The sequence below is a fragment of the Bemisia tabaci genome, chromosome 5 (genome assembly GCF_918797505.1).
Source record: "Bemisia tabaci chromosome 5, PGI_BMITA_v3".
Taxonomy (NCBI): Eukaryota; Metazoa; Arthropoda; class Insecta; order Hemiptera; family Aleyrodidae; genus Bemisia; species Bemisia tabaci.
This window is the reverse complement of record NC_092797.1, coordinates 29,508,157-29,535,160: the sequence shown is the minus strand read 5'-3', so window position 1 is coordinate 29,535,160 and position 27,004 is coordinate 29,508,157. Positions and strand designations below refer to the sequence as shown.

At 39.5% G+C, this 27,004-nt stretch overlaps 2 protein-coding genes across 2 annotated transcripts in view; one reads left to right on the top strand and one right to left on the bottom strand.

The window, feature by feature from the left end:
• Positions 1 to 53: 53 nt before the first annotated feature.
• On the bottom strand, positions 54 to 9,304 carry LOC109037459 (mpv17-like protein). The gene is made up of 4 exons (XM_072300520.1): positions 8,746 to 9,304; positions 7,639 to 7,770; positions 6,196 to 6,429; positions 54 to 5,236 (listed from the first exon to the last, which is right to left on the bottom strand). Exons 1-3 carry the CDS (start codon positions 9,013 to 9,015, stop codon positions 6,250 to 6,252), a joined length of 582 nt encoding a protein of 193 aa, XP_072156621.1. The 5' UTR covers positions 9,016 to 9,304; the 3' UTR covers positions 54 to 5,236; positions 6,196 to 6,249.
• A 212-nt stretch (positions 9,305 to 9,516) lies between these two features.
• Positions 9,517 to 27,004, top strand: part of LOC109037881 (fringe glycosyltransferase) — an 87,986-nt gene continuing 70,498 nt past the window's right edge. The window contains exons 1-2 of the mRNA XM_072300516.1: positions 9,517 to 9,804; positions 14,017 to 14,295. Coding sequence (XP_072156617.1) covers positions 9,688 to 9,804; positions 14,017 to 14,295 — 396 coding nt within the window. The 5' untranslated portion in view covers positions 9,517 to 9,687. The remainder of the gene's footprint in view (positions 9,805 to 14,016; positions 14,296 to 27,004) is intronic.

Here is a 27,004-nt window from a genome sequence, read left to right as displayed (position 1 = left end):
CCCTCGAGAGACTGTACCAAGAAAAGAAAACAAGATGAAAGAATAACATGATATTTTTGGTAACATGATTTATTCCGAAATAAATATTTGTCAAATTACTTGAGACTTATCGCCAAAGGACAAGCAAAGTAACAAAGAGAGTTAACAATAATTCTATTAAAGAATTTTTAACAGATGCAGATCAGTTGAAAAGAAAATGATCTAAAATTATAAGACAGTAAGAAACAAAATCAGAAGATCCTTGAAAAACAGAAATCCTGAAAACAACAAGAATGCTCCGTATAGGGAGCTAAACGACAAGAATTAGTTCTACTGAACATCGAACCTTTGGCTCACCAAAATTACTTCTAGTATAGGTATGATCTTACATTGAGTTAATGAAAGGAATCTGTTAAAAGGTCTATCCATTTGAGACCTTAATGTTATTGAGAGGAGGAAGGGGGATTGCAAGGACTTCTGAGCTAAAAAAAAGGTGTGTTTCCAATGGTGAAAGTCACCTTAAATCGAACAACAGACAGAACTTAAAGTAGAATCTTGAGCTTTGCTGAAAAGCAAAGACTGGATGTCTTACCTAGGTCTCTGCCAGAACTGTCCTTGAATTGACATGGAAAGGCTATGACAAAATTTTTGATTGCAGTCTGAGACCATACACAATGTGATGGTCATTTCTTCCTTGACTCTATTATTGAGCCAAAAATGAAAGGTAGCAAAAATTTATAAAAATTACCTGACGAAGTTTTTGGACATATTTTTAAATATAAGGCAGGTAGAAAAGAACCCTTGACGCTTCCAAACTATTTGTTAAAGAAGAGAAAATTACTAGCTCTGAATGCTTAGAATATTATTGCTATTTCAGTTGGTTCTAAACTTTTCCTTGAACTAAACCCCTCAGAGCTCTCTTCATTTTATATTGAGGCTGAAACATTCCTAATGAGTTTCGCATAAGTTTTGAAGATCAATTTTTTTTTACCCAGGACAAATTGTCTCATGAGTCTTGAATGATTATTGTACAATCGGCCAAAATATCTTAGGATTTATGGTTTGATGTGACTCACATTAATCTGCTACTGATAAGCCACTTAAAGATTGTGGATACTTACTCAGTATTTTAAAATAAATGACAAATATCACAGTTCACAGCCAGTCTTGTAGACTTGACTATTAATCCAAAAAAAATAATTGTTCGAGAGTTTCATAAACATCAGTTCAGTTTTCACAATATTAAATTAGAGAATTTTTCTTAGAGTTAATAATGAAAGCTCTCATTTCTAGTGAAATTCGGCTGTCATCAGTCTTCTTTCTTACATTTTGCCACCTATTCAGGCGATTATTTTACAAAAATTCTATAATAGTTACCGAGGGATTCACACATATTTGAAAATGTTACAGTAAATGTTAAAACAAATTTTTGGTATGATTAATTTGGTGTATAATTTACAAATTTAAACACAGGTACATGCCATGCACTCTGCAAAGCTCCCTCTAAAAAATAAAACTGTCTGGTTCAATGACATATTTGCTTTGACAACTGTAATTTGAACAGTGGGTTTTGATCAATTCTGCTATCAAAGACTCGAGTATATTCCATGCTTACAACATAGAAAGGATAATAATACATCTTCGGAAGTTATTATTTTTCTGGTACTCACGGTTTGATACTTCAACTGTTCGAATGAGGCAGTAGCATTAAATCAACACATCATCAAACCATCTTTGAGGAAAAGTAGGGCTTAGTCGTCTAGTGGTGGGAGTAACGTTGGATATTCATAGAAAATTTTATTCTATTTTAACCGTCAATTTATTCTAATCTGACATTAAAATAATGTTTCATCTTGATGGAACAGACTCATTGTTAAGAATGAAGTTACGATCATTTCACTGGGTTTTACGTTAAGCTCTTGTGCACAGCTCAAAATATTCCCTTGTTGATCTGCGGTAACATTTCTCTAAAACGCCCTTAATTTCTGAGGAAATGTAACTTATCTCTCAGGGGCTATCTTCCTGGGACATCTTGTTTGAGTAATGAAACTCCTTGTGTCCGTAATCCAACCTATGCTCGTCTCTATAGTGAGATTTTTAAATACACATCTCACATGATAATCACTCTAAACTGAATTCACAACCAAATTATTGCTGCCTTCGGCGTTTATACCTATTGTCAAAATTGATATTAAAAAAAAGTGTAAAAAAAGAGACAAAATAATGTACTTAATGCTTTGTGTCCATTGAAAGAAACAGCAGAAAATGATGACAGAAAACAATGATAGCTGCCTTTGTTTCATTAAGTTTACTTTGCTCAGAATCTTCTATATGAGTATGATGGAGGAGTAAATATGGTGGGAATCAAACCTGTACGTATACCGTATTCTAACACTGTGCACGATATGGTAAATACTTCCGTACGGTCATCCTTAACTGCTGAGAGATTGAATGTGTCACGGATGTGGCTAACAACGCAGCGCTAACAACTAAAGATAAGTATGCTTTACGTTCTCATGACGAGTAGGTTGCTGTCCAAGGCACAAGTTGATTGGACTGAGTTGGTGATTTTTTACAATTGCCTTCCTGATCGGTCGTAACCATTGGCACACCAAACAGTACACTTATCTCTTTGCAGAAAAATGTGTGCTCAGATGAGATTTTTTTCTCTAATCAGAATTTCAGTATAATACTGAATTTTACTGATTTGGCAAAATCACTAACTCTGTGCAGTTCTGATCGTTCTTTAAATTCAAATTATTCTATGGTTCTAATACTGAACATAAAAACCTTCAAGTACCCAATATTCGTAACCACTTAACAATCTAACAGTAATTACCTACTTAACTATGTAGCATAGCACAGGGGTACACCTAAAAATGTCAAAGGAGATTAAGGGACATTAAGTAGATGGGTAAGAGGTAGGCCGTTGGGCACCAGCATTGTCAAAAAATAAATCTATTATCTCTTTTGATGCCCTCCTTGACTGAGAATCAGGACAAAACAGTGAATACTTTAAGGCTAGACAATATCAGATAGTTCATATCTGTTTGCTTAAAAGAAACTTAGGGTATTTATTAATTCAAACCAGAAGAAGATCGTCCAACTCTCATAAATTTGAATAATTTGGTTTATCCTCATCACCTCTAAGCCATACTAAAACATCCCTTCAGGGCTTCTCTTGCTTTTACGCATTTTGACAGTAAAACGGCAAGACTGAGCATCTTGATTGCGGTGTTTCAAAATTCTCGCACATCTTTTAATGTACCAAATGAGACCAGACTGACATTGAACTCTTTAGATTTCTCTTTCTATCCATATTCCAGAGCCATAAAGTACCTAACGCAAATTATTAGAAAAATCGAGTTAATGGCATTATGGAAATTTCTACTAACAGCTTCGTATGTGTGGGAAATTTGGTGGCCCTATCTTATGCCAGTTATCAGATATGGAGTTTCAAGAATTGCGATTTACATCGGAATCAAAGAGGCCGACACAATTTTCCCCCGATATCTCAAAATGACTAAAATGGAGTACGGTACCTTTTGATCCTGGAGTACTGATAGAGAGAAGAGAAACCACTGAAGTTTCAAAAAATGGTGTTGTGTCATTTTCTATTTAGAAAATAAAATATGACATGAAGTCAGCAATATCGCAAACTGAGATATGCTTTACCTGCAATTTCACTGACAAAATGCAGTCACAGCCAATATTTTAAGATTCTAATGATACGGTCAAGCCTAACGTTAAACGTTAATTTTTCTTAAAGATTAATATACAATATTTGCAGATTCTGAATACAAAACAAAAATATCTCTCTAAATTTCCTTGCGGAGATTAGAAGAAAGTATTGATAAATAATCCAAAATTGCTGGGACGATTGGAGAATTTTCCAACCCCTGAGTGTGGTCCTTTAAATTTCAATAAAATATGTAGGTTATGTACAAAAGGATATCAATGGGGCTGGAATGTGAATAATTAAAACAGAATTTTAAAAATTAGAAAGGTTTTCTGAGAAAGAAAAAACGTATGCTCAATTTCAATGGGGTGTCGAATACAAATACATAGGTCGCTCTAAAATAAAGTAGACTGGTGCTACTATTTCAAAACTAATAATGCCAGAGAAGTCAGCTTGGCCTCATTAAATGTTTCGGACCCTGAGCTATCAACAAAGACCAGAACCATTCATTAAACATATCATTCATTGGTCAAAAATTGACTGTCATTAGATCAAGTTTTTAGCATTATTAATTTTAAGATGGCAGCATCAGTCCATTCCCTTTTAAGACGACTCATGTAGAAATTATCATTGAGAACACTTGGGTGCTTACTTAACCTTTAAGAAAATCTACCTCTGAATGAAGTACAACCAAAGAAAAGTTGTAAAACAATGAATGAATTCTAAAAAAGTAACGTGCATTGCGTAAAATACTGAGGTTGGAAAAATAACTTTGTGATATTCTCCTTCATTTGCGCCAAAAATGCTTAACATTGGTGCTTGCCAAAACTGAAACGCTTTCCACAGTTATTTAAGCAACTTCAACCAAGGGTGCAGAAAATGCTTGATTACATGCTCACCCAGGCTTGTAAAAATATGAAAAGCTCCTTTAAATGTGGATGTGGGGACAATTTTTAGAGGTCAAAAGTTAGAAATCAAGGAAACAAGAAGAAAAAGGTCATCACTGTAGAATTGGAGGGAAATTTTGTGGAGAGGTGAAGAGAAAACTATGGAGAGCCATTGGGTAGGCACGTGAAAGCATGGAAAATTGGAAGATTCTGCACCCCTGATTTCAAACTTTGAATAAGTCTGAAAGAAAATAACAAAATATACCTCTGGGAAATGAGAAACTTTTTTTCTTTCTGGCAGTTTTCCTTTCAATCTAAGTTGATTTAAATTGAAGATGGGAGACCTTCAAATCATCTTGAATAGGTCCTCAATTTAAACAGAACTAAAAAAGATGAAAAGACATACCCGTCCACTACTTGCTTCCATACAACGCTTTGCGTTTGTATATGTAAAGTACTTATGAGTTTAAAAAAAACTCAAAATTGAACAAAAGCCTAGCTAATAAGCTCCATCTAAGCCTAGTGACTAGATTCAAAGTATACGCAAACCGAACAAGATTGATGACACACATCCCACAAACTCCAACATCTTCCTTTAAAGGACGTTGAGAATAGGAACTTTAAAATCACGAAATCTTATGTGATTACCTTCTTCTTTCGAATGCAAAGAATAGAACCATGTTGTTTATACCTGAAACCGAAAAAAGGGGACAACATTAGTGGATTTTCTTAAACCTTTGAACAACAAAATTGCATAGGATTAAGGGGGGCTGGAAGCAACTTAATGGTTTGAGAGGGGACCCCTTCCAAAATGCGAATCTAGGGGTGCCCTCCTTTTCCGATACGAGCGAGCTTTCCTCGTAAAAAATTTAAAAGGATAACTTTTTTAGATCGAGTCAAGGGTGAAAAAATAAGAGATAAGTGAGTCAAGAGTTGCAGGCAACATTTTCTACTGAGCTCACTAGGGCCGCTTCGATTAATTCTGTAAACCAACTCGCATTATTTTCAGGAAGTCTTACAAAGGAATGAATTTGAATGCGGAACATTTCAACTCTGCATGCACATGGACAACACTTGCTTTTCCAGACAAATTCCTTTCAAGGTAATTGAAATCGTTCCATAGTTTTCCCTGAGATATGTGGAGTTCCTGATGTTAATGTTTATGGACACCTTGTAAATACAATGAAGAAAACGAATATAATTCCTGATGAGTTCAGAGATTTTTCCCAAAAACCGGCATTCGCAAGTTTGAACATATAATGAGCAATGTTTTTTCTCTGAGGTTTCAATAGCCACACTAATATTTCATGGCATCTTACGCATCAATCGATTAATCGATCACATGGTGATGAATAGGTGCAATACTAGCGAAGAACAAAAAATGCCTACAAAATAAAAGCAATGAGAAAACAAGGTGCAAATAAAAACACAAGCCATTCACTAAAAAGTAAAATTAGCAAATGATCGTTTAGAAGAAGTATTATTTCCTTCCACAGAAAATTATTCTGTGGAACTACAGCAAGGATTTGCTAGGAGCGAGGCTCCATGGTATTTAGTGAGAAAATCATGTTTAGAGTAATATCTGTAGTAAGTACTTGGAACCAGGTAGGAAGAGCATGGTAGACTTTTCCTAAAAATGTAAGCACTTACCTTCCAAAGCGAGAAGAAAAAAAATGCAAAATGCTCAACATGGAGGAGATTTCGTTATCTATCTAATGGAACTAAAGCTTGGCTCTTTTCAACAGGTACATTGTAGTGATGCTTCATGTAAGCCAGGAAAGTTGTCCAAATAAAACTGCACATGCTGACAAACGCAATGCGATTTTTGTCAGAGACGTAAGTCCAGTTGAAGGTTTGTATTGCTGGCCATATGCAAGCCCCAACCTGTAAAAGAGATATAAAGCCGATTGTGTTTTCATGTGACTTCATTTTGTAAGAAGAATGTGAAGACAACTGAGAAGGGTAGAAGCATGTAAAGTAGAAAATAGAGGGTTATAAAGGAGTTTCCTTTCACTCTCAGGGTTTCTAATTCGTTAAAAAACTGTTTTTCTACCTCAGGAAATAGGGACAAAAATCCTAAAATGAAAAATAAAAAAATAATAGATAAAAAATTATATAAATATGTATATAAAAAATTGAAAAATCTAATATAAAAAGCGAAAAAAATTGGCCTAGGATACTCAGGGTAGTAAAATTATATAATGTATTTGACAAATTAAATGAGTACGGAATTCATTCTCTTTTATAACACTCCTTTAAGTCTATGTTCGTTGACTTGATACAGATTGTTTCTAATGACCCACACACATGAACTGTTTTGATTTAGTTGATTTATTCAAATAGGAAACATGAATTACAAAGCTTTCTATTGTCGAGCTGTGGTTAAAATTAAACATCGTTAAGTAAGTGGAATAATTAACCAATTACTGTACTTGAAAGATTCCTCACACAATTGTGCTTCAGGCATTCTTCTTTCTGACTAGATGATCAAAACTTGCCGATGAATTTCATCACACCAATGAGCATGAGCTTCTGTTCAAAAATATGATTATTCCTTATTGGCTGGTTTTTCCAATACTTTTTTGTCCATCTCTTGAATTTTCAGTTCTTGAGGGGGCTTCGAAAGATCTGATATTATTAAACTTCCCACACTTAAACACCGAGTCTGGTTATACTTACCTTGGTTTATGAGTCAAATCTGGGTCTTAGGAGCTGTCTCTTTCTTACATGTGACATCTGTGTTCTTCCTTAAGAAATCAAACTCAAATAGACCTCGGTGCAATCAGTTGAACTCCAGTTTCATAAATCTGACCTTGGTTAAGTAAAGGGTTTAGTATGAAAAAACTGCTAGCAAAATAAAACCTTAGCCCAACAAAAAACTGGGAGGGTGTTCAGATTATGAAGCAAACATAAAAATTATGTTTGGTAGATTTTCCCGAATATTTCTGTTTCCTAGAAAGTACTAGGATATTTGCTATCAAGTGCATCTGACATTTCTATTGACTTCAATTGTTGCTGAGAAATATGTAATCATGCTATAAAATGCTATAAATATATAATCATCATATATGTGTGCTCCTACAAGATACTTACCTTATAAGTAGGCCAGAACTTCTCTTTCACTTCATTCTTAGCGTGTTCGATCGTTCGTCCTTCCAGTAAAGTCATGCCGAAGTAGAAACTGGTCATGGCGATGGGCGTGTATGTTATTTGCTCTACAATTGACTGTAAGAAATGTGAATGTATTCAGTCTTTTACATTAAGATTACATGGATTAAAGAATTTGTTTAAAACATAGAAAAATATGATAGATTTACTAAAATAAGTAAGTAAACAGACCATGGAAATATGAGAAGGGAGTTTTATTAAATAGGTACAAGAAAGAGATTGTGCAAGGTATTTGAAAATAACATGATGCTGCGCAAAGATGGCCAAAACATTTCAAGACATGCCATCTTCATAATTCCTGACTCCATGAACAACTATGTGCAAAAGACATTACTACTGCGTTGGTAAAGAGACTGAATTTAGAATGGTTTATTTTTCTTATTTCATTTTACATGAGAATAGTTTTAAAAAAAATTTCTAAGAACAATGGTATTCGTGTTGAAGAAATGAGTTTCAAATTTTTGAATTGATAAATTAATCGGGCAAGATTAGACTTTGGGGCATTCATTTTTCCATCATGATCTATGCCAGTAACATTGAATGTAAAAAGTTAATAGTTTCTCTTATAATAAAAAAAGGTGTAGTTTTCATCAGAGCCTGGAGAACCTATTGATAGTTTAATTAGAGTGCTGTTCTCAAAAAATTTATTCCGCCAGCTTATGTTGCATAATGAGTTTGATTTTTACAGTTCAGCTTGATAAGATAAGATGAATGAGTTTGAATTAGGCAAATTTAGATAACGCATACTGTACAATAATACTGTTGCCCAATACCGAAGATTTGAACTGATGTGAGGCAAGTGAAATCAGCTTGGTTTTCTCATGCAATTGATTTGCTTGATTTTTTTTAATCATAATTGTGATATGAATAGAGCATTCCATGGTACCTAGACCAGTGTTTCATTTATACATATTGTCACACACAAAGGCTAAATACTTTAGAGGAATCAGAAGGGTTTCAGTCTAGGAGAGCCATTGTCTCTTTTGTTGTGAGAACTGGCTGACCTTCTATGAATGAGGAAGTATTACTGACCTTCGTTATAGCTGAGCGTAGATTGTTGGCGGGCCATATTCGTCGGGCAATTGTTAGCCATATATTGAGGGTGGGAGCAACGTAAAGAGCACCATAAAGACTAAACCTTGCTACCCGAGCAAAATCTATCTTCTCCTCCTCCGCTATCAAAACTTGTTGTACTGCACATCCTGAGGGCCAGATTATTGAATAGGATAACATCCCTCTTGCTAAAGGATAAGTATTCATAATTCTTTTGAAGTTGCTGATGACACCCTGACTCACAGTCATTTTGGAACAAAAATTAAAACAATAAAATAATTATTAAAAGGAAGTTACTTCTTATCACTACACAACAAAACCGTACTACTAACTGCCAAACCTAACCTATAACTCTATTTACACAACATTCTTATCACTTCGTAGTAAGCAGCCAATGACCTTGCGAGGTGAGATGTAGGTCAGATCCGGATTGGGGCCTTGAATTTTGATGGGAGCTGGCCAAAATTTTAGACGAGTGCAGTTGAGATTACTCACTGCCTAAATCATCAGCGGCGGTTGTGCAGCAACTCCATTGATTTATTATCTTTTTTTTCGGACTTAAGAGTTATAAAAGCAATTGATTAGATGACTGATTCAGCGACACTGACATCTTGCGGGCAATTTAAACACTAAAAATTTGTATTAGTTTCAGATCTGCTCGATAGAGAGCGGCTAAACCTGCATTCCATGTTTTTTCAACGAAAAGAGGGCAAGTGGTGGGAGAGTCCTGGAACTAGCGCTCTCTAGGCGTTCTCAGTCGACTCGCAGTCCCCAAACAACGAAACTTTTGAAAACGTTGGATTCTTTATCAGTAGTTTTGTTTACGTTCGGATGAAGTAATCAAGCATGTACGGTGCAATGCGTGCTATCGCGTGGTGAAGTGATGTTAAAAAATGAGAGTTTCAACTCGATCCTTCCAAAATGTTTAAATTTAAGAAACTATTACAAACAACCTGTTTGGTGTTAGTGTTAGGGTCCGCGTTTTTAGTGGTGTACCAACGACACATTCCCAGCAATAGTGAAATCGGCACGCAACAGGTGAGATCCTCCCTTCTCATTGCTCCATCTTATTTCCCTCTTTAATGATGCAATTCGTTAGATCAGAGATATTCTTCCACTTTTCCACTGATTGAAATGCTAAATTCCACACTACTTTCTACGTTATTTACCCACGATCTAATTAATTCAACAGCGGATTTGTTGATCCATACTGCACCGTAACTGACCTAGAAAACATGCACTTTCCTGATCTCTCGCATCTTGAAGTCACAATAATTATGAAGAATGTAGAAAGTAATTTTCATTGAATGGTTTCAGTCAGAGTGGTGGGTCTCATATTATCGAGCCCTATATTCTCTGTAAAACGTCAAGGTCTACAGATCGCCGGTAAAACTACCAGACCATGTATCTTGGTTTGCGTTCATGCAGAATTCCTATCACACTTCATTTTTAAACTGGAAATTACTCAACGCCAATTCTTGAAAACTTCCAATAATTCTCCTCACTGCAAAACAAACTGTGAAAACTTCATGGAATGGTAATAATTTGTTCTCCTTCCAAAAAATAAAATGAGAGCGTAGATTTTTTAACATCACCAACAAGATACGTGCTCTGGCAGTTGCATCTTCGATGTGCATCTAACTTCGAAAGGTAGACGAAGCAGAAGGTCAGATTACAATGCGCCCTCATCTTGAGATAATTAAGCACCAGGATGCTGGTTTTTATTTGCTGTGTTCCAATTGGGCCGATCAAACTTCTAGTTCGGACTAAGGGGACGAAAAGTTGAATGGAAAGTTGGTGGCCAAAAATTTTGATTCAATTACTGTTGCTGTGTGCCATCGTAATAACATCGGAATTCAGGTATCTCTGTCAGCTTCTGGTTTGCAAAGATACAGCTGTGATATGTCAGTTGGATTATTTCGTTCCAACTTTCCATCAGATTGGCGCTGTCAGCAAAGTGGAAAATTCACGTTTCAAATCTTCTTCTCATCCATTTGCTGTGTTTTCTTGTCTGTATCACACATCGGGCCCAACTTTTTATCGGACAAAGGTAGAAAAAAAATGAAATCATATTTACTTAATGATAAGGAATTTATTTGCGTTGGTAGGGACGTGAAAGAAATCTGCAAGTTAATATTGATAGAGATACCCCTTCAAGTTCTGACTGTGCTGAAAAATAAAATTTACATTAAGTTTATCTCAATGAAACCGACAACTAGAAAAAAAGTTCATCATCCTTCATCATCCCTCAAAATTGCCTCAATCCTAAAATTTTGAAGTCAATGGACACATTACTTACTTACCTAAGCATATGAATGAGTTGCTGATTGTGAGTAAGTAACTAAAATTAAAAGGATTGTGGAAAATTCTTCCGCATTCAATTGAGACTTCAGGTAAAATTTGTCGATAATTAGATGTACTAATAATAGAGGAAATACCCTTCACAATCAAATGTAGGACTGTACTTTTTGATCAGACTTATTTAAGTTAGTATACATGGGAGGTCTCAGAATTTTTTTCTTTTTATACATATCGATGTATTTAAAAAAAGAAGCAATTTCCTTTATCAGTGAGATCTGGAGATCTATCAGGACGATTCCCACGAAATTTTTTCCGATTGTAGCAATGCACCTGAGGATTTACCAAATTTCATCACATTCAAGCCTTTAAAATCATTCAATTTTTTAAAAACAAAGGAGGATTTCTTTAAAGTTTAGGCGCTGTCCGGTCTCTTTTTGTTGCTTTGCGGGGTCATTCAGTACCAGCTCCGACCTCCTTTTCCGTCATGGCCGTAAGTATTTCACGGGTCGCCTCCCGAAATGTTTGAGGCCTCATGAAATCCACTTGCGGCCTCACTGATGGTTTCGTATTTTCGACCGATCCTATCCTTTAGGAAGGGATCCCTCGATTTGGCTGTAAAAAATTTCAGTGAATATGTTTGTGAGGGTTGTTTGAAATCGCAAATACCTAAATGAAGAAAAACTCGGGGTAAACATTTACTTGAATTTCGTGAATGCCTTACCTAAGATTTTATGCGAGAACTTTAGGCCGACTTCCTTCAAATACTTTATGGTTCAATCATTTTTTCATAAATTCAGTCCGCTGGTGCTCCAATTCGATGCTGCTGAGAATCAGCAACGTGAGACATATTTTCTACAAGCTGTGAGTCCTACCTCACTGGGCTCTGAATTGGACTACATTTTGCAATTTGGAACTGAAAATTCTAGCCCGATCTCAAAAACAACGTATGTGCCATTAGTTTCCCTATGCACACAACATTTTTCCAGAAGAGCCGGAATTTATAGTTTTAAATTGCAAAATGCAGTCCAATTAACCGTAAGTTGATTTACACTTCTGACTGGACTCATTTTCTAACTCCGCAGCGAAAAACAAATTATAAATATGTTGAAATGCGCGCTCGAATTTTCCCTGAACTGACCATGAAATGGACTACATTTTGTAATTAGGAACTATAAGTTCTGACTCAGTGTAAAAACAACGTATGAACCATTAGTTTCCTTATGCACATACGTGTTTTTTCGGATAAGCCAGAATTTATAGTCCCTTATCGCAAAATGAAGTCCAAATGACTTCGACGCATTCGTTGTTCTTAGATCAGAGATGACAAGATCCGCAGTCCACAGTAAAATTGACGATGTCGCGACATATAACGGTGACACGCTGCAGCACATAATCAGGCAACAACGGCATTAAGTTATGGTGTAAGAGAAACAAGCAAAACCCCGCTTAGTTAAGTTAGCGTCAAATGCGGCAAACACTATACAAGAGTCAGTATAACTCCTGGTGCAACTATTCGGGCTCCGTGGATGTCCATGTTGCATACGCACGAAAGTGAAGGCGTTTTGACTATCCAACTCATTGCTTCACCAGGGCGCAAATGGCGGGATTTTTTGCGTGGGTCCCAAATGGTACAGCGCTTTCAATTCTTCGTCTATACTGCGAAGATATCTTCTTGGAACAAATAGTTGAAAACAGGAGCAGGGCATAATTTTCGTGCTTCAGTTTTGATATCGCGATGTGGTGAGCGTGAAGTTTAGAGCAATCATTCATGCCAAAGAGATGTCTTTGAATATCAATGAAGAATTGAAGCCACTCTGTCTTTTTAGATCCTCGTAATAAAGCACGCTACACAATGAAACGAGCTTTTCAGAGAGGCTTGAAATGTCCGACTGAAACTGCGACAGTTGATGTCAATTTCTTCACATAACAAATTTTATGGGATGCTATTTGAAGGACATTTTACGAGAATCAATGAAATCCTTCCTAAAACCCCCACGCTCCGTATTATATGGGCATTAAATTTGTGCACTTATCGTATGACTCCTTTCATAGACTCCCTTCACTGAGCACCGCTGGTGAGGCGATTAGTGTTTGAAAAGTCCAAACGCCTTCCATTCTGTGAGTATACAACCCGGACATCCGTGGAGTTCGAATAGTTGCATCCAAGCGTCATTACAGCGTCTTCAGTCTTTCAGTGTCAGTCGCATGTGAAACCAACTGAAGGCGCTTGCTAGTTACTCGTACACCTCAACTTAATCTCTGATATTGTGCCACATATTAATCGCATATTAAACGTTACTATGACAGTCTTCGTAGTATGAAAATACGACAAACTTATTATAGGCGCTTCTGTCCAGCTATTTCACGTTGTTTTTCCTATGATCTTACGAGAAGACCATAGAGTACAGACAGGGTGGGAACACTGCCTATTGAAAGGCTCGCCAAAACCGTGTTGTTGTAGTGCGCGATTTGATTCAAGTAGACTTTAGTTTTTTAATGTAAGCGGGAAATTTAAATTTTTTGTCACCAATTCCTAATAAAAACTTACTTAGTATCTCGTATTGGCGTAGATTTCAGTGATTTTCGACCGGCTAATCGTGTTCTTCGAGAAATTTGGTATAGGACAAATTTATCAGAATGCTTAAATTAATAGTCATTGGCTAAACTTGCCTCCTTTTTCTTCCTCTTTCTCTCTTTGATGTTTGAAAAATATTTTTGCGAGATCTAAGTTTAGAATTTTCGTCTAATTCCTCAGTGATTTTCGTCCGGCTAATCGTGTTCTTCGAGAAATTTTGTATAGGATTTTATCAGAATGCTTAAATTAATAGTCATTGGCTCAACTTGCCTTTCCTTTCTTCCTCTTTCTCTATTTGATTTTTGAAAAATATGTTTGTGAGATCTGAGTTTAGAATTTTCGTCTAATTCCTTTTTCCCCTTGTCTGTTTCCAGCTATCGCCTCGGTGGCAAGATCGGGGAACGAAATCGAAAGACTACGACGAGAATGAGAGCAACAACTTGGTCATGACGATGGCCTCGGGGCCGGGCGTTGGGACGCCCGCTAAGAACTACAGCCAGGGCGTCTCCGCCTCGCACACGGGAAAATCCTCGGACCCCGGAAAATCCGTCGACCTCAAGTCCGTCTTCATCAGTGTCAAAACCACCTCAAGCTTCCACAAGTCTCGGCTCCCCGTCATACTGAAAACCTGGTTTCAGCTCGCCAAACAACAGGTACGTTTGCAATCGTTCAGTTTCATTACATATCGATGTCCGCAGTGCGAAACCACCTGCTGCAATTTTATTTTATCAGAAGATTCCGAAATAATTCCGCTTGCCGGAAACATGTTCTGATTTTTCCAAAAATTCCGGTGAAAAATTCTGAAATACGCCCGGATTTGGTTCCGAGGATCGTCACGTCACATTTGATCAATTAAATGGTCAAACTGGCGAAAAACCGCAAATTTTTAGGTAATTCCGAAATTAGCTGAAAATTCTGGGGATTCAGAAGATTCCGGGAAAAGTTCCGAATTTCGCAATTAATTCCGGGAAAATGGCAGCACTGCATTTTAGTGTCTCAAAATTTTGCGTTCCTATTTTATTTTTTCGGAGAAGAACAAGCCAGCTTCATAGTTTGCAATTTTTACATGATATTCTGCTAAAGAAGAAGAAAAATCAAGGAAGTTTTCAAGAATTCTTGTTTACTAGTTTTGTGAAGAAACAGCGAAGTATGACGAGAAGTCTGCAACGTCACAAATGGAGTTACGTGGTTTTGCACTTTGGGCATCGATATACGACGTGTTATCTTTCCACACAAAAGAATTTGATTGCCCTTTCTCAGTGCACATTGAAACAAATACAGTTTCACAACTGACAAGTGAACCTTTCGGCATCTGACTAAGGTTAGGTTCCATCATTTTCATCGAAAATTTATTCTCTGGTTGAAATGTAACTGCTCCGCCGAAGACCCCTTGACTTTCAACCAAAAGTGAAGGTATATAAGACTGAAAATTTAAAAATGTTCCACGATGCAATGAAAAAACATGCCTTATTGTAATGCATGAGCCCAGAGTATACGTCACTCCGAAAACCTAGGTCACACGGTCGAACTGAGCTATCAATTTGGCGAGGTCTGGTTTCTGATCGGTTCTGCGAATACCAATCAAAGACTTCTATACCATCTAATTACTGCAGGAGAATTCGATAGCGCCCTGCTCTCCGATTGACGCGCGAAAATCCTCTGCTGGATGATCCCTCGCTGTTTTGATGGTTGACAACAAAAGTTGAACGAGGCATTTAAAAAAATTAAAATTTATGTTTTTCAACTCAGTTCAGTGAACAGAAGGAGTGTGCCAAATTTCATTAAATTCTGAAGGGGTCAGGTCAAAAATTGCCAATTTCTGGTCTGATTTGACATGGAACGACCCGAGCTTCAGTTTGACCGTGTGACAGACTGAAGCCGCAGCCAGTTTTATGGCGATGACGTTTGTCTGTCTGGAGTGAACTTTATGCGGTGGCGGCGCACGGTGGATCGAGTCGATTAGAGAGGTCGGACATGGTGTTTTTGACTAAAACTGCAAATTTTGATGTTTATCTCGTCACATTTTAAATTGTAAGGGGTGCTCCCAGAAGGAAATTTCTCGAGGAAATCAATGGAACCATCTTTAGAACCTGAATGTTTTGTATAAACGGAGTTACAAGCTTTTAAAGTTTCTGAATTTTGTCCGACCTCTCCTATTGACTCGATCCATTGTGCGGCGATGGAGGCGGACGACGCTATACGCGACGCACGTGTGAGTTTTGGAGCGAAAAACGTATCCCGCGATCCCAGTAACAACAAGCCGATTCTACCTCCAAGGCGGGGGCCGAAGGGAAGAGGGGAGGGCCCAAATGATTGAGAACTCGAAAAAGAAATGAGATGAAGACGGGGATCCGCATGGTGGATGCATCGCCCTCCTTAAACACCCCCTCCCTCCCTTCGTGGGGCCGCCGCCACACACCAGCCTCCCTTCCCTCCGCCTAAGTGATGCAATTGTGGGAGCGGGAGCCAGGTTCCGCAGTGTTGCCCCTGGTCCCTTCAAATCAGATTTCTTTCCTACGCTTGTTTGGTCTCATTAGGGAAGAAACAAAGAGAGGTGATTTTCCTTCGTCGCTAGCTTCCTTCACTCTTTTCTCCAGGAGGTCTGCAGATGGGCATAATAAGCGGTTATGGGCCCGGGGTGCTGGTTCTTAGAGGCCCTAAATCCTAAAATTTAAGGGCTGGTAATATTCCTGATCATGCGGAAAATTGTGGAAAGCCCTGTGATTTTTTTTTCTTTTTTTTTTTTTTTGTAAGTTTCGGCATAGAAATGATAGAAGGATTGACTTACCCCTTCTTATTACTACTATTTTGAAATTTTCTTCCACCGGTTGACCGGAAACCCTGACTAACTTTTCGTGGAAGCAATTTTTAGGCTCGCGCGAAATGGTGGAAGGCAGGGAACTTTATCGACTTCAGCTCCCCATTACAACCGAAATTCCAGAAATCTGTCTTTTGGACTCTAAGGACCCCTAAAGGATCTGGAATTTTAAAAAAGAAAAAATCCTCGGGAGAACGGGGGGTGCTTTGGCTAATCCGGTCTTGGTCTCCAGATCTGGAAAACTGATTATTATCAGGGTGTCACTACACCCTTGGTTTCCTCCACTCTGCTTTCTAAGTTTCACGTTGAACAACTAGTGCAAAAGTGCGTTACTCCGACTTATAAAAGCAAGGTGGAAATACGCCCCGCCCCCACAACATAAAACAACTTCGAACAAAATGCGATTGTTGCTTGTTTTCCCAACATGCTGCGAGTGTCGCCTCCGAACAAATACGACAGAGCTACAAGAATCAAGCATCAAAACACGATTCTGTGACCATCACAATGGACCCATCGGGAGACGGGAAAAATGTTGGTTTCGTTGGATTTGTAATCGGATATTTTAATTTTGCCCCATGTCCGTAAAAATGTTGATGTAGTAATTTGCACTACTGTGCGGTGGCTAATATGCAACCCTGGCGAGTGGTCCATTGACGGCGCAGCATCTTCCCGCGCGGCGGCCGTCGTCGCCGCCTGCTCTTCCGCCACCGCCAAGCCGGCGAGCTACTCCCTCGATCCCCACCCTCCCCTACTCGCTCCCTTTCAACCTGTTCGAGCACCAAGCCACTCCGCAAGGTATTTTTTTTACGCACCGATACGAGGGTTGCAAGGGCCCGAATATCCCCGCCAACAGGTGTGGCGCACGGATTTCCCCGTGAAATAGTTGTCAAATCACTCTCTGCCCAGTCACCTTTTTTAGTTATTTTCTTACCTCCATGTTGACTCTCTCAGGTATTTGATAAATAGAACCCGCCCTCCTGAGAACTGCTTATTCTTTAACCCGTCGAAATTTTCGAAAAAAGTTCTCCTCTCACGAAGAATGTGTTTGCAGTGTTAATAAATCCTCCTTTTCGAGGATTTGCTGACACCGACTTTTTAACCCATCCCAAAGGATCACAAACATATCCATGGCTAACTCGTAGACCACGTTCCCTCCTATCCGAATCCCATCTATCCTTTTTCTACACCAAGGTGTCTACAAGTCCGGAATTTCCGGAAAGTCTGGAAATAGTACTGATTTTTTAAGGGCGGTCCGGAAGTACTGAAAAAGTGCGGAAATTCCGCAAGAAGGTCCGGAATTTTCCTATTTTTTTTATTTTTTTTTTTGTCATTTTTGTCTCAATTTGAGCGAAATTCAATTTTTTTAAATTTCGTGAAAAATAAGAAGTACTGAAAAAGTACTGAATTTTTCTGTTGAGGATGTACGGAATTTCTTGAGAATGTACTGAAACATTACTGTAAAAGTACTGATTTTTGGTCAGCCTGTTTCAGTAGACACCCTGCTAACCGATTATTTTTTTCGTTTTCTGCGATACTACAAGCGACACATTACGTAAATTGAATTTCTTAGTTCAAAAACGACCCATCTCGGTAAAATAAAATTTTTCAAGAGATAATACGTACTGCATAGTAGCCAGAAAATGAGCGTTTCCACGGAGAAAAATGAACAGTGGCGTAACGGGCGCCCCCGCAGACCCTGCTATGCAAGGAGGCCCAGGCGCTAAGGGGGCCCTCGGCCGCCGAATTTTTTTTTTCTCTCTTTCTTTTTGATGCTTAGCTTTGGTTTCAAACTTTGGGCCTTCACTTACCGAGATGGGACTTCTTCCCCTGATTTTAATTGTTAGCTCGGGGTTTTTCATACTTCTTTCGGACTGTTCCAAACTTTTTGTTTGCTGGAGGGCCCCTGCCTTCCAATGTCCACTCAGTGATTACTAAAAATTGTCTCTTTCTTGTCACTTTTTGTATTTCGGGTTTGGGAGGTCCAAGAATCTGAAGGGCCCTGGGAGCCCTTTGATTCTTGGGCCTGGGCTGGGCCCCCGCCACCCTTTAGATCCTTGATCCTTTAGGGGCCCCATTTAATCGGGTACGGGATCCGGGACGGTGAGGGGTGAGGCATTCCAAGTCCGCAAGTCCGTGATTTGAGATGTATCGGGCCAAAAAATGGAAAGGGGCGAGAGAGGGAGAGGGGTGGGAGGGGAGGGTTAATTTTGGAATTTTATCGACATATGGGGGGGGGGGGCTCAAAAACATTTTTGCGGTGGGCCCAGCGGAAGTCCGTTACGCCACTGAAAATGAACATCTTTAAAAATCCGAGTTGAATCGTTTTTGAACTGAGAGATTCGATTACTATAGATTTTAATTCTTATAAGACTTGGTTAGCACTTCTCTGGAAAAAGAGGCTTAAATCCTGATCTCGTCCCCTCGTAGTACGCACATCTTTTCATACATTTTGCCTCGTTCCAAGGGGTGGGGAACGAATTCTGACTCAGCTGCACTGAGTGGAAAAAATATTCCTGCAGTGCGTGATGAATCGCAAAAATCAAGGCTTATCTTCGGCATTTCATTTCATTGATACAAAGAAAAGGCCTGAGGTGACATTATCTTTGGAATACTCAGACGTTTTTGTCAGGTGATTGGACACGTTGGAAGAAAGCAGAGATGGGGAGTATTGAAAATGGAAAATTTGAGAATTTGGTGGATTGGCGCGTTATTTTTGAAGAAAGATTGATTAATTTCCGATTCCATTACGAAGTGGTATTTTCTATAATCTAAGATTTCCGAGGAAGCTAAATTTGAAACTTTCAAATGTGTAAAAGTTGCATTCTTTATCCCTTCCCTTAAATATGCTGCAATTGGACTTCATTTTGCAATACGAACTACAATTTTTGGCTCACCCGTGAAAACACTTATGTACATAGGGAAACTAATGGTATCTACGATGTTTCTAAATTCAGCTAGAAATTATAGCTCCGAATAGGAAAGTTTAGTCTAATTGTGCGAAATAAAACACAAGACATCTTGCATGTCGTAATGATTGTTTATTAAAAAAAGTGAGTTTTGTGTCATCTCAAATGTTCATATTAAGTATGGCATATATTGTAAACTACGTCCTATACTTTAAGCAGCTGATTTAGCTCTGACGGTGTTGAGGTTTTCTCTGCTTCCTAATTTGAAGTCCAGACATGAGTTCTAAGTAAGAGTTGACAATCATCAACTTAGTTTACTGTAGTAATAAACTTCCATTCGCCTTTCGAAATAACTTTCAGGGAGCTCTGCTTCCTTTTCCTGATTCCAGAAAATGTCACCGTACGGCAATCAGTTTCTAGAAATCAGGACGAAAATAAAGGCTTTCACCGATTCGTTTTTCCCGTTTCGTTCTCCTCGCATCATCGCTACAAACTTCCGCCGATCCCAAAGATAAAGTCGAAGGCAGCCTCAATAGAAAACCAAGAAAAAAAAAAAAGATTCCCAATTAATTATCCCATACCCGAACGACCTGATCAGAATTTTTAAGAGAGGAACCTTGAGATAAGAAGCATAGCCCTGTCGAAAAACATGTTCATCTCTTCCGAACCGAAGTAACAACGTCGTATTTTATTCGGAAGAGGCTCAACGAAAGACCCCGAGTCGTAAATATCCTAACCTCTCCTCGCTCGCCGTGACGGAGGCGCGCAAGGCAAGGCGTCGAACTCATCCATATGGACGAAGCCACCCTCATTTTTAACAAGTGTTCTATTTCATCGTGTGAGAGATTTGGTTCCTATGATATGCGCCTACCCCTAAAGCCCCTCGCTCCGCCTCATTTGCAGTTCTTCCTGTTACAGTGTCCCACGGCGGACATAAGGGCGTAACTGCACATGGGGATGAGCCCGGGAAATCATTGAGTTGTATGGTCGACAAGGTTCATTGTAGAATGTAGTAACGCCTTTATGTCAGGTGGGTAGCGACTGAGTCCGCTGGACAGAGCAAGGAACCCTTAATACCTCCCAACTTAGCTTGGATCAAAGGGTTCAATGGCTCGATGGAGGCGTTGAAATGAATGCTAGGGTACTTTCTTAAACCCCTCACGGTGTGTTAAACACCAGCAACTAGTCAGGGGTGGAGACAAATATCAAATTTCGAAGAATGAAAAAATAATTGTCCCCTATAAAAAAGAAATCTTTCAATTAAGTATCCATAAAAACGCGTACGGAATCCTCTCGGTGCGGCTGACCGTAATTTGTTTGTCTTAACCAACCTCCAAATTTCACTACACCGGAAAAACAGTCTCTTGGATCCACAGTCCAGACTCTTGAAAAATTTAACCAAAAAAATACTCTTGGTTCAATCGGATTCTTGCTTGAATTGAGAGCCAATAAGCCTCTCAATTTAAGCGGATTTCTTTATTTGATCGAAGCGAAAATCCGATAGAATCAAGAGTGTTTTTTTTCGTCAAATTGTTTAAGAGTCTATACTCGGGATCCAAGAGAATTTTTTCCAGTATAAATACACTTTTGATTTGATGAAAATTTCTTGTCCCCCACAAATAAACGAATAATGGAAAATTACAGTCGACAAAAAAAGTTATTTATCGTGCTGATTGTGCTCTTAGACAGAAAAAAAAGGGGGGGGGGGGAGAAAGAGAAAAGGACAACTCAATTATAAATTGATACATACGCTACGTAACAATCGCTAAGACGCACACATAGAAGTGTATCTCTCATTTTAGGGATGACCTCTAATGCCATGAATAGCCATCTGGAAAAGCTCATCAATGGACGGATGGGTGGGGCCTGCGCGGGGTTCCGGGGGCCCTCGTCCGCAGGGCCTGGACTCTGGGGAGGGGGATCTAGATTTATTTCAGCTCTAATTCAGGAGAGGCACCATGTCTGTGTACGAAGAACAAAGCGTGCATTGCCGCTTGCGCACAAAGGGAGAATTTTCTCTTTTATCGGGCCGCTCACTACTTCGGAGACTTTAACGAAAGGTTAGGAAAAACAACCTCGATTTTGAGAACCGACTTGTTAGGGCCAACAACCATTCACTGTGATAAGCGAACATTTTATTGTAACGTAGTTATTATTTTATAGTTATACATATTAATCCTCACCAAATTTCCATTCCAACGTTGCCAAATTGACTCAAACATAAATCAATATTTTTTCCGGACGTGACTGCAAGTTCTATCCAAACTTTTGCCAAATTTTGCGTGTAGCTAGTAGGAAGACAAATCGATGAAAGTTTCAGTTCAGACATTTCAACAATGACCTAGTAAAAATACAATCTGCGAGTTAAAATTGTGCGACGTTGCCACGTAGTTGCGTCATTCCGACCGAAAAGCGACGTTACGAAACCTTTCACACTTGGACTACATTTTGCAATTTGGAACTATAAATTCTAGCCCGGTTTAAAAACAACGTATGTGCCATTAGTCTCCCTATGCAGATACGTGTTTTTCCCAAAGAGTCAGAATTGCGCACAAAGGGGGGATTTCCTCTTTTATTGGGCCGCTCACTACTTTGGAGACTTTAACGAAAGGTTAGGAAAAACAACCTCGATTTTGAGAACCGACATTCTAGGGCCAGCATTCAGCAACCATATATTGTGATAAGTGAACATTTTATTTTAACGTAGTTATAGTTCCAAATTGCAAAATGCAGTCCACTGTAGGTTCAACCGAAAGCGATCCGAGCCGGATCTCGCGTGTCGTGGGGGAAAAAAATAAACTCGTCGGTCCTTCTTTTCATTCCTTTCATTCTTTTTTATCGAGTAGGCTTGGTATTCGTTAAATTTCTCAGCTAATACGAGAAATTGATTTAAGTAGTTTCCCCGCGCAGGAATTAGCAATTTTTCATTTTCGGCCTTGGAGCTGGACACGGGGCCTACCGAGCGCTCCGGCGCGGCGCTGAGACAATCCCTCTCATCCCGGCGACTCATTTTAATCAACACAACTGAAAGTGCGCCCCAGGGGGGGACTGCGCAGGGGGGCAGGGCGACGGCGGAAAAAGGATCAGCATAGCGAGATAGCTCGCGGGGAGGGGCGGGGGCGGGGAGGAGGGGGCATTCGGACGAGTTACCGATTTCGCCGCGGGTGTCGTCTATCTCAAGACCGGCACCGGATCGATCGAGTGCCCCAATAATGACCACACAGGGCGGCGCTGCCATTTCAGGGGCCGATTTTAATATACAAGATTAATGTATATTAAAAAAAAAAAAAAAAAAAAAAAAAAAAAAAAAAAAAAAAAATCCAAGTATTTTACATAGTAAAGTAATGGATCCGTAAGAAACGCGTAAAATATTGCGTAAATTTACGGCGCTCGCCCAGCGCATTCTGTCGCTCTGCGACTCCGAACGCTACATGTGCCTATCTTCCCAAATGCCTGTGTCACACGACCAAAATACTCCATCAAAATGTTAAGGTCAAGTGCTGTGATGCACTGAAAAAAAGAAACACATTGGATCTAGAGTCCAGACTCTTGAAAACATTCTCTCTCTTGAAACATGAGTTTTTTAGCCAACGTGCGTAAAAATTTCAGCCTAAAGCTGATATCTCATTACAAAGAGAAAAAGCTCACACACAAGCACAGTTTTCTCTCAAAGAGATACACTCTTTGGAGCACGAGTTACGACCATTTAGGAAGGCAACTGCAGACGCGTTACAGCCTTGTTGGACCAATCCTCACTGGAAAAAAAACAAAAAACACACTGGATCTTGAGTCCAGACTCTTGAAAACATTGACAAAAAAAGGACTCTTGATTCGATCAGATTTAAGCTCAAATCAAAAGGAAATCCGCTAAAATTTAGAGGCTTGGTTCTTGATTTAAGCTTAAATCTGATTGTATCAAGAGTATTTTTTCTTGGCGATGTTTTCAAGAGTCTGGAATTTAGATCCAATGTGTTTTTTTTTTTTTTTTCAGTGTGGGTCCAAGTCATCGAATTAGCCAATCACAACACCTGACCTTGATATTCTGATGGCTAGCTTTGGTGGTGTGACACAGGCTAAAGGTTATCGGGCAAGTGACAACGTAACATCGTCACCTTCCGGCCGAAGTATCACAAGCGCCATGCGACGTTTCAAAATCTGCGCCGCCATTTCCTTTTTTTACAGAGACATTGTTAGCTGAATCTGTTTGAAAATTTCGCTGAATTTTATCGGCAGCGCAAAAAAAATTCAGTGAGATTTTCGGACAGCTTCGTTGAGCAATTTCTCTGTATAAAAATAAAATAGCGGTGGAAATGTTTTAGACGTCGCATGGCGCTTGCACTGGAAATAAAAAACACATTGGATCTAGAGTCCAGACTCTTGAAAACATTGACAAGAAAAAATACTCTTGATTCAATCGGATTTCTGCGTGAATCAAAACGAAATCCGCTTAAAGTAAGAGGCTTGGTTCTTGATTTAAGCTAGATTCAGATTGAATCAAGAGTACTTTTTCTTGTCGATGTTTTTAAGAGTCTGGACTCTAGATCCAATGTGTTTTTTTTCCCCAGTGTGAGATACTTTGGCCGAAAGATGACGATATCTTTTCTAAGATGTCCTGCCGTCGACGTTCCCGTCACCTTCTTTCAAGGGGTAATCGATCCAAAATTTGTTTGGGCAACCATTCCTCCGACATTCTTTGTATATGTCCATAGCAAACTAACTGCCTGGATATGACGTCGTGCACGATATTACTTACCTTAATTACCTGGCAAATCATTTCATTATGGGCACGGTCCCGTCTCGAGATACTGGCAAACCGCCGCCCAAAGTCAACCTCAGTTCACCTCAACATATACATATTGCGTTCGCTTCGTCAAAGGTCACCCTTTACTATTACAGAGCACGATACTTCTCTTTTTTAAAATATTATTTTCTGATAATTGATACCCCGAAAAGTTATTTTCAAAATACGCCCAATCACAACATCTATTAATCTTTGACTATTGGAGTGTTTATTTGGTGGACCTCTTGAGTGGCCAAATAATGACTGCCCAAAACAATAGTGCCGAGTCATCAATGCCCTCCCCAAGTATTCAAGGTCTGGCGGAATACGGAAAAGTCTAACACGGTCGTCAGACCGACATTGCGTTTGGTCTAGAAAATTATGAAATGTGCTGGAGAAAATTTTTACCAAAATTTGAGGCTGGGAGTTGGGGTTGTTTTTTGGCGTTTATTAGGGTAGCTGATAGGGTGGCACAAATGTCAAGTGATCCTCCAACCATACCAGCTTATTTTGATTTTTCCTTTTGCCTTTGGATCAGTGAATATGCATAAGTCCGGGCTATGGGTAATTTGGGAGGAAAGTACTGGAAAAAAACACATTGGATCTAGAGTCCAGACTCTTAAAAACATCGACAAGATAAAATACTCTTGATTCAATTAGATTTAAGCTTAAATTAAGAACCAAGCCTCTTAATTTAAGGGGATTTCCTTTTGATTTAAGCTTAAATCTGATAAAATCGAGAGTCCTTTTTCTTGTCAATGTTTTCAAGAGTCTGGACTCTAGATCCAATGTGTTTTTTTTTTTTTTTTTTTTTTTTTTTTTTTTTTTTTTTTTTTTTTTTTTTTTTTTTCCAGTGAGGGGGGGGAGGAGATTTTCGAAGCACAAGACTTTCAATTATTTTTGAACTCTCTTATAATTGTAAATTTTCCTAAAGCACTACAACTATTGCGTCGAGAAAAAGGTAACCGGAAATGATTGGTTTACCCTTGATATTTTTCAATTTCCGATGGGATTCCTAGCCTAGAGCCGGGCAAAATGGCAACCTCGGAGGGGAGGCGGGGGGTGGTTTAAGTTATGAAGGCGCTCGCCTTTTAATAATATAATTTCCTCGTGGCCACGGGAAAAGTGTGGAGCCCCACATGCGATACGTAGGAGCGTGATTAATATTATTAGATTGCAATCTTAGGAGTTGCGCCGGCGGCGGCGCGGGCGCAGGGCATGGGCATGGGCACCGGCACTGCCGTGCGGGGCCGCATGCCCGGCGCGGGCGCGGGCCGCGCGGCCTCCTGCCCGCCGCGCGGATCCGCGGATGCAGTCATGCGTTTACTGCAGCCTGCATTTCTGCAACCGTGCGCCTCCTCTATCGAGCCGCGTCCTCCGCCGCCAAATCGACCGCTTAGCCCGAGCTAGCCTACCTCAAAGTCAACGAACCCCAGCTATAGAGCCTCTATGTGGGGAGAGCATAGACATGGGGATACTCGAGTATTACGCAACGTACCAAGAGGGAGGGGGTGTGAGCCAGCGTTACCTAACGAATCCAGCCGGGGGAAAAAACTTCGAAAAAAAACCTTCAAAATATTTAAAATCAGTCAACGAACCCCAGCTATAGAGTCTCTATGTGGGGAGAGCATAGGTATGGGGATACTCGAGTATTACGTAACGCACTTAGAAGGAGGGGGTGTGAGCCAGCGTTACCTGACAAATCCAAGCCGGGGGAAAAAACTTCGAAAAACAACCTTCAAAAAAATTTAAATTCAGTCAACGAACCCCAGCTATAGAGCCTCTATGTGGGGAAAGCATAGATATGTGGATACTCGAGTATTACGTAACGCACTCAGAGGGAGGGGGTGTGAGCCAGCGTTACCTAACAAATCCAAGCCGGGGGAAAAAAACTTCGGAAAAAAAACCTTCAAAAAATTTGAAAGCCTGCCCTTTTTGGAAGAGGAGGGGGGTGTCTATAAGTTCGGAATTTCCAGGAAGTCCGGAAATAGTGCTGATTTTTTAAGGGCGGTTCGGAAGTACTGATTAAGTGCTGAAATTCTACAAGAGGGACCGGAATTTTTTCGTTTCTTCGTCATTTTTGTCGAAATTTGAGCGAGGAATTCAAATTTTTGAAATTTTTCGAATTTTGTCGTATGGAGGGACTGAAAAAGTACTGAATTTTTCTGTTGAAGAGGTACTGCATTTCTTGGGAATGTACTGAAAAAGTACCGGAAAAGTACTGATTTTTGGCCAGCCTGTTTTAGTAGACAAAAGGGGGTGTAGAGGTGCGTTACGAGGGGGAAGGGGGGGTCAAAAATCGGAAAAAGTGCGTACGCGTAATAATACCATGTTGTTGATTTGGATTTTAGGTCATGGAGCTTATTTTAGGGTTCAAAAGGGCAGCCAACCTGTGAGATCCATCATTTATCCAGAATGATTTCTTATTATAATTGTTACGACCCTTCAATAAGCGCGTTAAGCGCGTATTTGATCTAGCTTTTGTATTAATTCACTCATTTTTGCGCTCATTACGCTCATTATGACGATCTTGGTCTGAAATTTGAATCTGAAGATTCAAATTCCATCGCTATTGTGTTTTTGCAGGGGTGCAAATTGTTCTAGGCCTCGCAATTTTCTGCAACGCGCAAGGTTTTCGCAAAAATGTCAGCACAGCGCGCTGATCAAAACGCGCTGTTGCGTTTGTTAAATCTTTGGAACGCGCAAAAAGCGGGTCAACACAACGCGCTGATCTAACCTGAAATCCCTAAAAAGAAAACCTCTTAGCCTCCGCAATTTTGAGGACATGTCCGCAATTTGGTCGCGCTGACGAGAACAATTTCCACCTTTGTTTTTTTGTGTTAGACGAATGGCTGCTC